Raw genomic sequence first — 18,570 nt, forward strand, 5'->3', positions numbered from 1 at the left:
TTGACTGAGCACATCACAATGGTAGTAATTGAAAAACTAAAACTCTCATTGACACTTGGGGCAAACGTGATCAATTCTAAACTGATAGAAAAATACTAAGCCCTTCAAATTAATCTCCTCACTGCGTTTATTCTCCTGTAGCATCCCCCTTGCCTGGAAGAAAGAGCAGGTCATTCTAATCGACAAATCAGGTAATAAAAATTAACTTCTTAGCTGCCAAATGATTTCCCTGCAAGATAACGGAGGACATATTTAGCCCCTAATTATGCCCTTTTTTGACACCAACAACTTCTGAATGCGTAAGCATTGCTATGCCAACTGAACGAGAAAACTGCCTAGCTGTTGCTAAAAAGAAATAAAGGAAAATAAATTTTCACTCCGGTGCTTTGCTCTGAACCCCCACACCCAGAAGGAGAGTCCATCACTCATGGTTTCCAACTATGAACATATCTGACCTGCATTGTACACACTTGCCACCGCAGCAGGATAACACTCTCTATGAAGGCTTCGTTGAATTTCATCGAATAAAAGCTCTCTGCAAAACAAGGTGTAAAGCCGACAGGGAGGACTGCACCGATCCAGAAAATTCAAACTTTGCGAAATTTTGATGCCAAACACACATTTCGATGGTCATGGCGTACGTGGGCCACGGGGCTGCTTGAGACACTGGCGAATGCTAGAGAGAAGACGCCATGCTGATGCCACCCAAACATGGTGTTCCAGGGATGCCGCTACCTACAATAAAACATTAAACGCTACAATAAAGTTGTCCAAGTGATGCACCTACGCATCACTTGGACAACTCCCAAAGGAGATTCTGCATGGATTTTTTCACCCAACTCATGTGAAGTGCAACTTGCTAGGCTCATCCATGACTTGCACATTAAACTTGACACTAAAACCCAGATCGATACTATTTTTCTAGATTACTCTAAAGCATTTGACAAGTTACCCGACAAATGGCTATTACTAAAGCTCTCCCACCTGAACATATGCCCTGACATTTTAAATTGGACTGGAAAATTTCTCGCTAACCATCCACATTCAGTGTATGTCAATGACAACACTTCCATGCACCTCCCTCTAGCATCTTGCTTCCCACAAGGTAGCGTCTTGGGTCCTCTCAATTTTCTTATTTGCATTATTGACCTTCATCTTTCAAGTTTTTTCTCAACTCTGCATGTTTGCTTACAAATGTATTATCTAATGTACAATTACTAATGACTCTAATTACAGTGTTTAAGAAGAAGACCTTAACAAAGTCCAAGACTGGTGTAATGACTGGCTAATGACCATCAACCCCAATAGATGTAAATATGTCTCACTCACCACCATCAGCCCTTATATGTACTTTATAAAATATTACTAATATTACTAATACTTCCCAAGAAAAAGTGCACACATTTAAAGGGGCCCTGCAACACTTCTCCAAGTAATCGTCTAGTGGCTTAATTAAAAGAGCTCATTGCCTCATGATTCGACTGCCTAAAAAATGTTTACAATCCGTCAAGTACGAGCAGAGTTACAGGGATTTACGACATGCTTCAAGCGTTTGCTCTCTCCTTGCTTACTAGCGAGTGCACTGAAAGCTACGGAGGGAGGGGGGTGACAAAGGGGCAAGAAGATGCGTCATAACCTTCTGTTCATTTGTGTTTCGAATGTGCGGCTTACTTTCAGTGTGATTGCAAGTCCATGCATGGGCACGTGGCGGCCACAGTAACTATGCCGGTCACAATGCCCAAATCAGCCAACTGCCGTGGACTTTGGGTACATGGGGTAGTAATTTGGGTATATGGCATCATTTGCAGAGAGAAGAGGGAGAAATTTCTAGCTGACTGAGAATTATTTGTAAATTCCAGGCCGCATGCTACGTTATAATGTTTGGCTTGCGTGTACTCAGGAGCCTCGACTACCGATCGGCAGCGTTTTCTGACCATGCTGAAAAAGTGTTGCAGCGCCCCTTTAAGTACATTGTGTCACCCTTTCATGTGACTAAAGACAAGTCTGCTTATATAATGAGAATTATACTACTATACAGCTTCCACTAACTAAATATTGGTATTCATAAAATGCCATCTATGTCATGTACTGGGTCATGTAAAACTACCAGCGTTTAAGTAACTTGTAAGTTTGAAGCTTGGATATGCTTCCCCCATCCGGTCGCCACATCAAACATATCCTGTCAATGCAGTTGAAGCAGTTTAGAATCGTGCCTAAGGTTCATTCATTCATCATATTATTATAACACCAGTGCATCACTACTAGAAGCGCAGTCCGGTTTAAAGACGCTATCATCTTGGTATAGCAGTGATTCATTCATCCTTTTTCACAAGTTCCTCAACAGCTCACTTCGTACAGGGCATCACTATCAAGGAACCTGTCCATGTAGCAATACTAGAACCTTTCCTGCACCTTTCTTTTGCCGATCATCCACTGACTGGAATGACCTGCCACGGTGGTCTAGTGGTTATGGTGCTCGACTGCTGACCTGCAGGTGGCAGGATTGAATCCCGGCGGCGGCATTTTCGATGGAGGCGAAAATGCTTGAGGTCCGTGTACTTAGATTTAGGTGCAAGTTAAAAAACACCAGATGATCAAAATTTCTGGAGCCCTCCACGACCGCATCTCTCATAATCAAATCATGGTTTTGGGATGTTAAACCCCAACAATTATTATAACTGACTGGAATGGCTTGCTCCGTCTCATCACTGAAATCACCTGCTCATCAACCTTGCCTAAAAACTAATATCGTTTATTGAATATATCTGGCCACTAATAAGAAAAGTTCCCACTTGTGAACCCCACCTCTTATGTAATACCTTCAATGAGGTGTGAAGTGAAGTGAACATGCGAAGCTGATGTGGAGCATTGTGCCCATCTGGAAAATTTCGACTTTGCAAAAATTGAATGCCAAACATGCCACATATTTTATGTGCCTCCCTAGTGAGGGGATGCGCTTCTGTTTTGAGCGTTCATTCACTAACCGAAGTGCCAGGTGTCCTATCCATCTACGTATAGGTCTGTCAGCAATACCTATCGAAATCTTTGTTCCATCACAAGACGGTGGTGAGCATTGTGCTCTCCAAAATTCTTTGCCTCAATATACTGTGACTTTCAAAATGTAAGCAGCTGCACTCAAATTTCACATTGGGGGGTATTGTAATCAGGGAAATTGTTTAGACTAACAGAACAACTGAATAGACGCACAACGGCGTAAAAGAAAGAAGGCACGAAAACTTATCTGTGCATGCCCCTGCAATAGGCGAACCTATCACTCCGGCACACGTGGGGCTCTACGTGAAAGATAACTGTTAAGGCATTTGATTTCATCTTTATGCAAGTTAATCGACGGTTGGCTCACGCATGCGCTACCACTATTCTTGATATGCCATGCCTCAATCATCAGGCGCGTTTCTGCATTCCTATGCCGGTACAAAACTGCGTATTCATGGAATTTTGGCGTGCACTTACACTCTCGACAATGTAAAGATAGATTAGAAGGTGAGCCTTCGGTTAGTGATCTTTTATGTTCCAATAATCTCTGGTTAATGCAGCGGCCCGTCTGTCCTACGTAGAAGCAGCCGCTGCTGAAAATGACCTTATACACCACACTTGTACGGCAATCAGTGAATTTGTTGGTGTGTTTTATGAAACAAATATCGGTCCGCTTCTTGTCTTTTACTCGCTCATTCTTCCTCTGCACAGCGGCACATATCTTACCTAGCTCATTGGCAGCCGCGAAAACAACATTAACGCCGTATCTACTTCCTACTTTCTTTAGCCTGTGAGATACGCAATGAATGTACGGAATACCTACGACACGTTTCTTCCTATCGCTTTCTGCGACCATGCTCGGACTTGACTTCTTTAAATGTTCAGCGACAATGGCCACTGCATCACGAGCATAACCTACATCTAAAAGACGCGTAAGCAGTGCGTTAAAGCTATCACTCATTTTGTGCTCACACAACTTGGTGAGGGCAGACTTAAAGGGACCGACAACTGCCCAGAACATGAAATGAGATGACTGCACTGATGGAAAGATTGTCCGTCGCATTGACTCAAAAAACCCTGTTTATCTCGTGAGAGGCGGATTTATATTTTTATTTATTCATTGAAAGTCGCGAGAAATGACTTTTGGCGCCTCTGGCGGCAAAATCATACACGGTCCGATGAAGCCGGTCACGTGACCGTTGATTGGTGTATGCGTTCAATGACTTTTCTGTTAGTATTGAAATATTGTTCATTTCTTTATATTAAAAGATATTACTCCATAAAAATGTACATATAGGCCTGCGTTAGTTGTATGCAACAACGTGGCGCTGCCTTCGCTTGGCGTAATGATCCCATGCCGCGAAAAGCCATCCATGACACAGGCGCAGGCAACCTTGGTCGCAGGCGTGCACAACGCTGTACAAATACCGAGAAGGTGTATAAAGCCACATTATCTCATTGTAACAGCTTGCTATTTTCAAAAATGGCTGGAAAGCTCAAAATGAAGGTGGTTAAGCATAGCTACAGTAACTCCTGCGAAAGCAGAACAACGACAACTTTCACAAGGGCTAGCGGCATTGCTATCAATTCTCAGCGTTGCTGGAGCAAGCCTTGATGCATGTTTGGAGCCTTTCAGATCGAAAAATACTGCTTATAAAATAACTACGTGCTTTTAGGATAAACAACTACAGCTACAAACGCTACGAAGGGTAAGCTTCCTGTCGCGCCGTAAAAAGCTGGGTCGAGAAAAATCAGTTGTCGGTCCCTTTAAGGCAAGACATGGCGATACCGTTTTTTACAACCTTCGAGTGCTTCGACAAAAAATTTAACAGCGGTTTCGAAGATCTAGGAGCATACTGCCAGCACACGTGGTTCTTCTGAAACGTTAAGGAAATGTCTAGAAAATGTATTCCATTATTCTGAGGCAACTCTTTAGTAAAGTTCAGCCCTCCTCCATTTAATTCAAATTTTCGCTCACTGAGGTTACCACGGTTTCAAAGTTCTCACCACTACAAAAAATCAAGTAATCGCCCACATAACGAAAAGCCTTAATAACAGAATTACCTAAGGCGCCTTCCAAAAGTTTGTCAATCTTGCTAAGGTATAAATCACTAAGAACTGGAGCAACCTTAGAACCAATACATATCCCTGATTTCTGCACATAAACAGCTTCCCAGGTGAAAATGCGTAACTGGGAATCCAACTGGTTTCAACTGGGATCAACTGGAATCAAATGGTTCCATTTGGGAAACAACTGGTCCCAGTTGATTCCAGTTGCAACTGGTTCCAGTTAGCAGCTGGTCCCAATTACAACTCAACTGGTCCCAGTTTATTCCAGTTGCAACTGGTCCCAGTTAGCAGCTAGTCCCAGTGACAACTCAACTGGCCACCAACGGGAACCATGACCAGTTGAACTGGAAGCAGCTGGTCCCAGTTGGAAACCATAACCAGTTAAATTGGAAGCAAGTGGTCCCAGTTGTGCCCTAACTGGAAGTGCGACCAGTTGTCCCGGTTGTATGATTCTTCAAAGTGAAAGAAGAAAGAAAATCGAACTCGAACGTATATGCAGCATTGCTGTACTTGAGCGAATGGGTTTTATCCAAGAGCTTTTTGTGTTGTACTCACAGAAGGGTACCGGATCATTGGCCTAGTAATTATTCCTAGGGACTGGTATTAAAACAGAGGACAATGAGAGAATAAGAAAATAGCACCTCATGGTTTACGAATGATTTACCTTTTCTTGTTTAGACATCATCCTCTTCGCGTTGTTTAAACCCCATTACAATAATATAAAGTCTTACCTCACCCGATTTATGTATTTTTTAAAATCATATTATCGTGGATTATTCCGTGACACAAATGCGAACACAGTGCACTCAAACGTACACTTGTTTTAGCATCAGTACATTCAACTAATATTAAAAAAGCTGTTGTCAGTCTTTTTACGTCCATCACGGTGACAATACGCGCAACCGAAGCGGGCCCGAATGACGTCGGGGTGTTAATATTGCCGCTGTCTCGCTGGGAGCATGCCATATGCTAACAGTTTTATGTGCAGCACAGCGGTTACTTCCGTACGAGAACGAAAAATTGACTAGTGCCGAGAGCTGCCACAGCTGAGACTGCCAACATGCTGCCGACACAAACCGTTGCACAAACGCAGCTCTCTACATCGACAGCTGTCAAGTTAGTTCCGTATCTTATACACTCAAACATTGAACGAAGCAGTAAAGTTATCAAATATAAAGATTACACATAAAATAAACTGAAATGAATTATTTTGTGCCAATTCCGCAATATTTAACGGAAGAAAGAAACTGGAAACAAAGACAGATATGGATCCATTGTGTACGAAATGCTGCGCTGCGTGCCTTGTCCGCGATGCAGCCATTTGAAGGTAATTATATCACTTATGCTTCGAGTGCTGGTTGTTCAGTATCCTAGGGAACATGTAGATATAATGCAAGCCAGAGTGTTTTGAGTGTTGAGATGATGGAACGTTGCATTGTAAACAAATTTGCTTTCGATACTGCTCTGTCATATGTTTGTTTATGGGTTTGTGTGGAGTGCTCGCAAATTTGCTGTCATTTGTTTTGGAGCATCACAGAAAACGAGTGCCGTGCAATACTTGTGCTTTGAACGGCGTGCTAAATAACTATGAAGTATACTCGTGCAAATTTGTAACTTTGTCCGCGACTTTCAAGGAAAGCGCAAAGGGCCCGTATTTGCACTCTAAATGAATATTCCTGAACCTGTTGCATGTGTAGGCATATGAATTCGATTAAAAATAAAGGTGCTTTTTTTATTATTTTTTGCCTCTGATATCTAAACTTGACTTTTAAAAATTCGGTATAGATCAGCCCATCCTCTGCAGATATTGTTTGTAGTGTGATTTTTTAGAGGGCAGGTTGGCTGTGTATATCTATAAATTGATATGACTGTTCTGAGACATGCATGAAACATGTTACCTCTTATTTTGCAGCAACGCCGTTGCATTGGTCATGGATGAATGGCACAGATTCATCAACTGCGCAGCCCGAAACTTCAGTATATTGGTTGAGAAAATACACCACTGCATTAAAGCCGAGCGGAGGAAATATTTGCACTGAATGTGCAACCACAGTGCTGGTTCAAACCAGCTACGGCAGGAAATGCCTAGAGCAGTGTAATATTTTTTGTGTAATATCAATAAATCATGATCATCTACACTTAACATGGAGTGTCAAGTGTTCCTTTGGAGTGTTTGATGTGCTCAAAATGAACATTATTTACACATTCAAGATTGTTTGAGCTAGCTGGAGTGCATGCATGTACGTTTGGGCACCAACGGGGAATGGGACCAGTTCACAACTGGGAAAGCATTTCCAACTGGTTCCAGCTTCCAAGTGGGAAAGCATTTCCAACTGGTTCCAGCTTCCAAGTGGGAATGTATTCCCAACTGGTCCCAGTTACCAACTGGATTTGTGTTCCTTAAACCAGTTGAAGTGGAACTAGTTGAAACCAGTTAGATTTCCAGTTACACATTTTCACCTGGGTTCCTTCCAACCTACCAGCATAGACTTTAAATACATGGAAAGAATTTCTAGAAAAGCCCCGGTAGAAACACCACATTTATCGGTGAAAACTGTCTCGTGCCCTTGTTTCTTAATACATTCATTAACACATTTTAACCGGTCCTCATGCGCCAAGGAGTAATAAAGGTCTTCAATATCCATACTAAAAGCTTTAGAACAGCCGAGGTTCTCCTCTGATAGGAACTGAACTAGTGCCTGACAGTTGCGCATACGAAAAGGGTCTGGAAAACTTAAAAAAGTCAGGAAGTTCTGCCAATAACTAGATACAGCGACTTGCTAGGTGCCTTTCTCCGAAACAATTGCTCGAAATGGAATCTCGTTCTTATGTGTTTTCGAGACCTGGCATACCAAGTTTCAGGAAATTACGTTGGGCTAATGTGGCCAAAATACGAATAAACGCTTTGAAATCTGTGACGTCACCATTGGGAACTTTTGCGGAAAATTTAAAAGTGAAACTTTTGACATTGATTTTCTCATCTATTAATAAACCTATGGTGGTGAAATTAATGACACATGTTTTCAGAGTACAATCTAAAGTAATTTATTGTTTCACTTTGGTGTCCCTTTAATTCTGGGCCAGTGCCCTGATTCCACATCACACGCTGAAGTAATCAAGCACAAGAAGTGTTACGCTTACAGTGATGCTACCGAGCACTTCCAATTTGGAGAACTTTGGAGCAGGTAATTTTGTATCTGCGAGCACCCTGGGCTAGAAGTACATGTTGTCGGGCTAGTCGGTTCATGTCCAAGTACCAGCCACAAAAGTATGGCTGTTCTTGCGCAAGGAAACAATGAGGCAAGGGGGTCCAGGGGAGCGCTCCGCTGGACCCCTTCCCTCGTTATTTTCTTGCGCAAGAACAGCCCTAATTTGTACTTGAGTACCCTGGAGCAGCTAATTTCACTTTCTGGAGAACATCAGAGAAGAAATCTGCATTTACATTCAAACAGCTGAGTATAATTATTGTGGGGCTATTAGACAGTAATAGTTTAGCGGGCTTAGAGGAACAGCGAGCTCAGTGGAACAGCGGGATCGAAATGCGCATGCGCAGTACGCTAAACAACCCGTATCATTTACCGTACGCACGCTATTTTTCAGATTTAGCATTACAGTGTTTGCGGGGTTAACGTAGTGTACGTAAAACATGGCGGCGGTTTTGGACGCCCACTTCGAACTGAATTTAGTGTTGATGTGGACAGATTCACTTCTTTGACAGCAAGCGACTGTGTAGAATGGCTTCGCTTGCCTTCAGGTAGCTTCGACGCCCGAGTATTACGGATAACTTAGCGTAGTTTTTAAGATCACTTCCCATTTCGAACGTCCCTACACCTAAACAGGAGATCGGTGTAAACAAATGTGCAAGATAAAAAAGTTTCGCTTTTGGTGCGTGGTTTATATTTATTTGCCTTTATTGTTACTAAAAAAAAGGAGTCGTATTGCTGCGTGCGGGGATACAGTCGAGCATTCTAAGTTTTCTTTCTTTTTACTTTTCTTACCGCATTCACCCTCCGCTAGATGGCGCCACTGTCACAGCTTGGGCACGTAAACGCTATCCCGCTAAACTAAAGCGCGCTGTCCCCAACCAATGTTTGCGGCACGGTAACTCTATTCCCTTAACCCCCACTATCACGCTAACGCTAAGCTATAACTGTCTATTATGACTGCTCAGAAAAATGTTTCGATTGATTGCAAACCTCATAAAGAAAATGCTTTCCGGAGGACTTGTGACCTCATTCGATAACAAAAAAATAAGGGCGTCATGCCGTTCAATAGGCAGTTTTAGAATAGCGTACGCAAAGCTTTGCATTGGGTTTTCGCGCAACTGCGCACGCGTCTTACGCTAATCGCTTGCGGGCTCCCGTTAAGTGACGAAAATAGCGGGCTGCAAACGCTAACGCTAACTTAGCGTACGCTATTCTAAAAGTGCCTAATGTTGTGGAATAACCTCGTCAGCTACTTTTTTCGACACAAGCAACAGGATACTGGATGAACAAAATAGTACTTTAAGGTAGGTCACCACCTTCGAGAAAAATTTTGCAGTTTTAGTCCAAAAGCTATATTATGGTTTTGGCTGGTAAGGCTTAGGTAACCTGAAACATTAGCAAGGGTAGATATTTGGCCCTGTTGGTGTGACATATTCATATTGTAAAGCGCGGAACTGAAATGATGAGGACCGGACAGGAAGTAACACATACACAAGTGCTAACTCTCAACAATGACTTATTGGAAGCCAGATCAAACATATATGGGTCATTCCATGCCAAATCACCCAGCGTTTTTCCGACCATCACAAATATGGCTGAAAAAATTTCCACGTTTTTCTTGAAGTTCAAAACTCGTTCTGCTCGTTTATTTCTGTTGCCAAAAATTTTCTCGCCTGTTTGTGAGAGTCTGTAGTTTTGCGCCGACTGAGCTAAAGGGCATCAAACAACAATCTTTTTCAAAGGGCGTTTATAGGATGCACTCAATAAAATGGTATTTCCGTCAAGCTAATGAAGTGATGTAACTGTAAAAATCATGACTTATTTATGTATATCGATTCTTCGAGGGCTTTTGGCACGAGCAAAATTGTATAAAGTTGCCAAGTTTGATATTTTTTTCCAGGAACAAGGCAAACTCAAAGGGTAGAAATTAATTATATACTGGAAGCCTGTTCGACATACTACAAAATAAAAATAATTTATTCGCTGAAGGTATAGCAAATCGTCTGAAAAAAAAATTGCGAATTTCACTTTTTTTGAGAAAAGCTCTGTATTCATCGTCAAAAAACTTGCCTAGGTGGTCGGACTAAAAATATGCACGATACTTCATTTGAAAGCTCTATGTATTAGCTGAACATAGACAAAGTTACAAGAGGGTATTATTTTTTTAACTTCAGAAATATTTTTTTGAAATTTTGTATCTCCACCAGCTTTTCGCCTACGTAACTCAAGCGGCATGAAGCACTCGCAAAGGCAATCTTCAGCCCATGCTCACTGACCTGGGATGCAGACGTCAAACATGGTGCTGTCTATAAAGCAACCCCATTTCCTTTTCCATTACTTTATAGACAGCACCATGTTTGACGTCTGCATCCCAGGTCAGTGAGCATGGGCTGAAGATTGCCTTTGCGAGTGCTTCATGCCGCTTGAGTTACGTAGGCGAAAAGCTGGTGGAGATACAAAATTTCAAAAAAATATTTCTGAAGTTAAAAAAATAATACCCTCTTGTAACTTTGTCTATGTTCAGCTAATACATAGAGCTTTCAAATGAAGTATCGTGCATATTTTTAGTCCGACCACCAAGGCAAGTTTTTTGACGATGAATACAGAGCTTTTCTCAAAAAAAGTGAAATTCGCAATTTTTTTTTTCAGACGATTTGCTATACCTTCAGCGAATAAATTATTTTTATTTTGTAGTATGTCGAACAGGCTTTCAGTATATAATTAAGTTCTACCCTTTGAGTTTGCCTTGTTCCTGGAAAAAAATATCAAACTTGGCAACTTTATACAATTTTGCTCGTGCCAAAAGCCCTCGAAGAATCGATATACATAAATAAGTCATGATTTTTACAGTTACATCACTTCATTAGCTTGACGGAAATACCATTTTATTGAGTGCATCCTATAAACGCCCTTTGAAAAAAATTGTTGTTTGATGCCCTTTAGCTCAGTCGGCGCAAAACTACAGGCTCTCACAAACAGGCGAGAAAATTTTTGGCAACAGAAATAAACGAGCAGAACGAGTTTTGAACTTCAAGAAAAACGTGGAAATTTTTTCAGCCATATTTGTGATGGTCGGAAAAACGCTGGGTGATTTGGCATGGAATGACCCATATATACATGAAAACTTGTGATGACTCAGGCATGCGCAAATGTGAAGGCATCAAGGAATGATTATTCTTTTCTAGACAATGATGGTGCGCTGACGCAATCTTCGCCTAACTTATATATGGCCTAACTTGTCATTTCAGTTACATGCAATACGAATGTGAAATTTTAGAATGATGAAATTGCTAAAAATGTGAAAAATTAAATTCCTAAAAATCAAAATGTGCCAAAATATGCATGTTGTGCCAACAGTCATAGCTACAAAATGGTCGGTGCGATTCAAACGCGACTTCGGAGGTACGCAGTGAGGACAATAAGCTGTGCATCTAACCACCACGATCTCCACACCTCCAAGCTAAGAAGCATTATCATAAAAAGACTGACAAAGTTGATATTCGGCCGGTTTGTTTTGTGCACAATTGGCCATAGTACAAAAAGTCACTGCTCATTTTCAACAGGTCTGCTTGAATGCACAGTTACACCTATAGAGAAATAGCACGCACAATTTTTTGTGAAAATATTTATTAGAAAGTTATCACTGTTCTAAACTGTAGGATGCAAAAAATCATGTTTTGAGAAAAACGACTTTAAAGATTTGAACCGAATGTCCATGTAATAAAGGTACATTCAATATCTCTAAAATTCACCAGGCTCATAGCTTGGGGCCTCCTTTGAAGCGCCACAATCCCCTTTTGAGTGAGCTGAAGCACATATATTTTCTCTAGCTCGTTTTGCATCTCAAGCTGACTCTCATCCACGTGCTCTGCAGCAGGTCCACACTTGGTATATTGATTCCCTAACTCACATTGACACTTCTTTTTCGTCCTATACTTCGCCATATTTCATGGAATATTATAACTTTCTCCTTGAAAGGCCAAAACTAAGTCCAAGAGCTCGAAATGGCATACAGCCAAATGAAAACGCACGCAACTTAAACAACAGAGTGCCGCAGCCAAGCAGTGAAAATTTTTTAATAAATTGAAAATATGCCCTACCAGCTGTAGAACGTACTTAAAACTTAGCATTACATAATATGCGCACGAAGAGACATTCATGACGAGATTGCAGGTGTTGTGGAATTGGAAGCCTTCAGTTTTGGTTTCGGATACATCAAGGAGGGGTTGGAAAAATGGTCATAACTTTTGAACGGCTCAAGATAGCTACTTAAATCTTTTTGCTAAATATTCTTGAATAGACAGGGATGTTGAAAAATATTAAATCCCAAAAAGTCATTTTTTTCGGAAACTGTGTTTTTGAACAAATAATACTCTAAATACAACTATGCACTTACCAAAGTGCAGGGATTCTGCCACAAACATATACAGTCTTGATGTTAATAAAATATTGCGCTTTAAATCAGCAGACGAGGCCAACAAACGCCGCGATATAAAACACCGTGTCAATCCTGAAAACTCATAGTTTCCCCTATACATTGCCCTAAGACGACTCGAAGACAAAAGCTCGCTTCTTTTTCTTCTCAGCTGATTGCATTGATTATTGATACTTCCGCCCCATGCCCCCCTCCCTCGAAGCTTTCTGCACCTCCTGTAGTGTTGCACTTCCACCAGGAATGGCTTCACATGATGAAGTCACTTTGATGTGACATCACAGCAACATTGTAATGAAGTCACAGGTTATGGCGATATGTGACGTCACAATGATGTAATCTGTGATCACACGATTTTTAGGCCGTTCATGTTGACGTCGACGGTCAGTTTCGAATTTCACAGGGTATCTGAGGCTTTCGCCTTAATAAACACACTAAACCAGACGGGAGATCCCAGCCATGGGTGTACGTATGCACAGTATGTCATTTGCCCATAGGATGAGCAAAAAAAGTTTGTGGGCCCATAGCATTCATGCGTACGATTACCTGCGAAGCTGTTAAGGTGGTATACATGGGCTGTGTAGATTATGAAATAATACTTTGCATACATAACTCTCATGCACACGTAAATATCTATACACTTCTACTGCGATATCAATTATATGGACACTCTCGGTGGGTTTTTGCTGTTGCCATCGTGTTATGTATTAGGTCCAAATCGATAACATTGCCCCGTGCATTGTACGTTCTATGCACACGTAAAAACGCGCGAGCGCTGGGGACAAATGCACACGGCTGAAGCAGAGATGAAATGAGCTCGCCATCTCCATTGCATGACGAATGCATGCCATAACATCGCACCGCATACGAGGCCTCCCGTCGATGGCTCCTCAAGCAGAGAGGAAGCACCCCGCCCATCTCTCACTGGGCAAAAGAGCATGAAGGGGCGCCGGTGTGCGAGTGTGTGTGTGTGGGGGATGCATGAACCAAGTATGAATGTTAGTTTTGATGTCTTGCTGTAGCCCACGAAACAGAATTCATCGGCACAGTGCTCTAGCTACTACGTGCATCCCTGCTTCATAATACCATGTATGACATCATATGACACTACGGCGACACAAGCGCTGCTAAGGTCGCCGCGCCTACCATGTATATGCCGCAACCGGTGCTGCAGCCGCTCGGAACTTTTACGCACGCAGTACTTTTCCCCCTCTACCTCTTCAATCGCTATCGCTTTCACCCCACACTTTCCCTTCTCCCCTTTTTGTCTCCATTCCTGACCACAAGTCATGTATTGCCATGCGGTGAAGCCACCTTGAAGCTATCCTTTTTATGCAATTAGTGAAATGAAAAAAAAAAAAACCCAGTGAATTGAAATACTGGTGCCGTTTTATTCACAAAAAAAAAAGCTCTAACAATTGAGCGAAACAATTTCTGGTAAATTTTGTACAATTTTCTTCTTTTCCTGCGGTAGGGAAAGGGTTAATTTCTACCTGTTGGTGTGTGATTATAGCGTGAACCACCCATTACAAATCGCTTTTGGCTGGTTGAGATAAAGCATCAAAAATTCGGCAGATCCCACGCATTGTGGGAATCGGTTTCATGCAAAGCAGTCAGCGAGTACTTCTATGCTGTATTTTTATGGCTTTAGCCAAGCGTTAGGAGGTGGATTGATGTGTTTTTGTAAGTGTAGTAGCTGTATGCACATCGTGGGCTTACCAGGAACGTCGACTACACAGGCTGGCGTTTAAAGGGTAACTTATGGTCTGACGTAACATCAGCACTTACGTTAGATCACATACGTCAGTATTATCGAAATGAAGTGCCCTGTACGTCGCGATGGTGTGAATATCATACGTAACCTTTGTTAACCCTTTGCGGTCCAAAACCTTTACCCACTTTCCGGCTCTAGCGGTCCGAAACTATTTCGCCAGTTTCTGGCGCCGCGAATAAAAACACAAGCTGTGGAAGAGAAACGCACAGGATATTTATTTTTGCTCCTGCATTCTGCAGGCAACTCTTTTAGTGATATTTGGGCAACGTATGATACCGCTCAAAGCATTCCCCTGTGTGCAGGCCAGGGTTATTACTGCAGGTTTCCACCGCCGCCGTCGTCGTCTTCGTCACTCACTTCTGTCGAATCACTGTCATCACTGTCTGGTGGAGGCACGTAATTCTCTTCCTCACTAAAGTCATCCTCGCTTTCGCTAAAAGCACCGCCGTAAAACGCACGCGGTGAAAACGTGGCCATGCTTCTCAGCGAACCGCGCGCGCGAGTGGGTACGCTCTAGGCCCCGTGCTGATCATAGTGCTGCACCCTAGTGTCAAAAAAGTAAAACCTCAACAAACAAAGCTCACTTATTCCTCAAGAGATGGCCCTTCATGTATACAAAAAATGCGCGCGACTCGCGGTGAGAAAACAGCAAAATTTAAACCACGAACACCCTTGTCGGGCGGGGCCCGACAGCGGACCGCTACGGCCGTGTTGCGTTGTCGGGCGCTGCCCGACAACGGACCGCAAAGGGTTAATGTATTCCTCCGGAGTCTAGCAATGTTTCAATATAGCTTGCTGAATCACAGGAATACAAATGTAATGTTTATTAGACTGCTATAAAAGCAGAGCAAACAATGGAATCACAGACGTTAATCTGCTATGACGCCTGTATTGTAGGAGTACATCATCATCAGCCTGTCTACGCCCACTGCAGGGCAAAGGCCTCTCCCATGTTCCGCCAATCAACCCGGTCCTGTGCTTTCTGCTGCCACGTTATACCTACAAACTTCTTAATCTCATCTACCCACCTAATTTTCTGTCTCCCCCTCAAGCATTTGCCCTGTCTCCCCCTCACGCATCCAGTCAGTTACCCTTAATGACCACCGGTTATCCTGTCACCGTGCTACGTGCCCGGCCCATATCCATTTCTTCTTCTTCATTTCAACTATGATATCCTTAACTCCCTTTGTACCCTGACCCACTCTGCTCTCTTCCTGTCTCTTAAGGTTACACCTATCATTTTCCTTTCCATCGCTCGCTGCGTCGTCGTCAATTTAAGTTGAACCCTCTTTGTAAGTCTCCAGGCTTCTGCTCCGTAGGTAAGTACTGGTAAGATGCAGCTGTTATATACCTTCCTCTTGAGGGATAGTGGTAGACTACCATTCATGATTTGATAATGCTTGCCGAATGAGCCCCATCCCATCCTTATTCTTCTAGTTAATTCACTCTCATGGTTCAGCTCCGCGATTAATACCTGTCCTAAGTAGACGTACTCCTTTACAACTTCCAGTGTCTCGCCACCTATCGCAAAGCACTGTTCTCTGCCAAGATTGTTCCACATTACTTTAGTTTTGTGCATATTAATTTTCAGACCTACTCTTCTACTTTCCGTATCCAGTTCAGTAATCATGAGCTGTAATTCGTCTCCCGTGTTACTCATCAATGCAATGTTGTCAGCGACGCAGGTTACTGAGATACTCTCCATTAAATCTTATCCCTAATTCTTCCCAATCTAGGGCCCTGAAAACCTCCTGTAAACACGCGGTGAATAGCATTGGAGAGATGGTGTCTCCCTGCCGTATGCCCTTCTTTATTGAGATTCTGTCGCTTTCTTTATGGAGGACTACAGTGGCTGTGGATCCGCTGTAGATTTCTTCCATTATATTTATATAGGCTTCGTCGATGCCCTGATTCCGCAGTGCCTGCATGACTGCTGATGTCTCCACCGAATCAAACGCCTTCTCATAATCTATGAAGGCTATGTATAGGGGTTGGTTGTATTCCGCGCATTTCTCTATCACCTGATTGATAGTATGAATATGGTCTATTGTTGAGAAGCCTGTACGAAATTATGCCTGGTCCTTTCGGACAGTAAGCTGCCATCAGCTTACTGTCTATTGTCTACAAGCTATTTACAAAAATAATTTCTAACAGAATTAATACGACATTAGAGTTCAATCAACCAAAGGAGTTTATATGTAGTGTTTATTGCTTTCTTATAAAATTAGATAGCCAGCGACACAACCACAATTGACGTTGCACGGACATTACGCTGCTTTGGCTGTTTTTCCAAAGCAATTCCTAGACCTGTTGTGGCTCTGTGGTACAATACCTTATTGCCACGCAGAATGCTTGGGTTCGATTCCTGCTGGGATCCTGATTTTTATTCTTTTCATTCGTCGGGGCGACGCTGCCAACGTCGGTTTTTCTTAGCGTTCTCGCATTTAAATTACCGATGTCTGATCTCGCCATTACAGGGTATATATAAATTGTCAATCACCTGTGGCGCATACCCGTACACTGCGGCCCGTGGTGAACGGGTATGTGCCACACGTGTCTGGAGGAAAGGGTTTGACGACGTACGCGACAGGATTTTCAATTTATTCATGTCATGATCCAACAGTCATATTAGACAAATCCTCTTACCCTCCCACGCCAGTTTTGGTCTACACCAAGTTAAGGAGCCGTCACGAGAGCACCCAGACGTAGGCGGATGGATGGATGGATGAATGGATGGATGGATGGATCGATAGATAGATAGATAGATAGAAAGATAGATAGATAGATAGATAGATAGATAGATAGATAGATAGATAGATAGATAGATAGATAGATAGATAGATAGATAGATAGATAGATAGATAGATAGATAGATAGATAGATAGATAGATAGATAGATAGATAGATAGATAGAAACGCTCAAAGTGCCCAAGGTTCGCTAAGACATGCTTCGCATTTAAAACCTGCTTTTACACTTTTTCTGCGTAAAAAGCAGCTACTCACGGTTGGTTTGGAGGTGGTTGTAAACAGGTGATGAGCAGCATTTCATTTCCATGTCCATGATACGTATGCAGCCATCAGAAGTAGCTACAACCAGCTTGTCAGACTTCGCCCAGTCAACATCATTTATACCAGGCAAGTCTTGAGGACAGCGCGCCTGCACAAACAGCTGCACCTGCACGCAGCATGCTTAATTTATTCCCTTACTCTGTGTGTGAAAAGCTATAGCATTTCAATCAAACACTTTGTGACCAGACTTGTCCCACAACACAATGCTGAAAGTGCATTCGACATCTTGGAAGAACTGCTTCTTGTACAGGGTTAAAACAATTAATAAATACACACTTTGAAAAACCTGCTGGTGAAATTTCAGTTGCAAGGTGAATTAAGAAGCCCCAAGATTTTACCGCATATAAGGTATGTATAAGGATCAATGCCAAAACTACAATTGAAAATGTTTCTACATAGCCAAACAACCAAAAGTTGTGTGCTGGGAATTAGGAAAGATGTCGGGAGGGGTAGTGCAGATGAAGTGTAAGCAAAGTTACAAATGCAGAATTTGATAATTTAATAAGATGTGTTATCGAAAATTGTCACAATTTTATGCGGCTATAACAAGTTTTGTGTAATAATATAAATAATAATAAATAAGATACAATAATAACTAATAATGAACAAAATACTGCAATACACTGCACGTTAAAAAGACTACTACAAAAATTTTAACGTTTTTTAAGAATAGCCTGCAATCATGGCATGCAACCTCTATTCCTTGGGAGTGGAGCAAATAATTCATTACAACAGCGTTGAATGTAATGTATGTGTTGAGCCCATGCATGAAGCAGGCTGCAGGTTATGTCAGAACAATCTGAACAGGTGGTAACAGCACCGATGTGAGCATTGGTCAGCTCGATGTAATGAATGCAGCCACACCATGATTGTGATGCCAAAAGAAGAGCGCTTTGAGCACTTGATGGGAAAAGAGGAGAAGAGAGGGATGTTCTGTGCTCCAAAAGGTGACAGTGGAAGACCACTGTGTGCACCAATGGTTAGCGATACCATAAGTTCACAATGTAACACATAACATTCTTCAT

The 18,570-nt window shown here is 42.2% G+C and overlaps 1 protein-coding gene across 3 annotated transcripts in view; it reads right to left on the reverse strand.

Moving 5' to 3' along the window:
• The window catches only part of LOC119379425 (WD repeat-containing protein 11), a 448,867-nt gene that overhangs the window by 166,002 nt on the left and 264,295 nt on the right, over positions 1 to 18,570 (reverse strand). For all 3 annotated transcript variants that reach the window (XM_037648735.2, XM_037648734.2, XM_037648736.2), the window contains one exon: positions 17,480 to 17,651. In XM_037648735.2, the coding sequence (XP_037504663.1) occupies positions 17,480 to 17,651 (172 nt within the window). The remainder of the gene's footprint in view (positions 1 to 17,479; positions 17,652 to 18,570) is intronic.

This window comes from Rhipicephalus sanguineus, chromosome 1, assembly GCF_013339695.2.
Source record: "Rhipicephalus sanguineus isolate Rsan-2018 chromosome 1, BIME_Rsan_1.4, whole genome shotgun sequence".
In the NCBI taxonomy this organism is placed as follows: domain Eukaryota; kingdom Metazoa; phylum Arthropoda; class Arachnida; order Ixodida; family Ixodidae; genus Rhipicephalus; species Rhipicephalus sanguineus.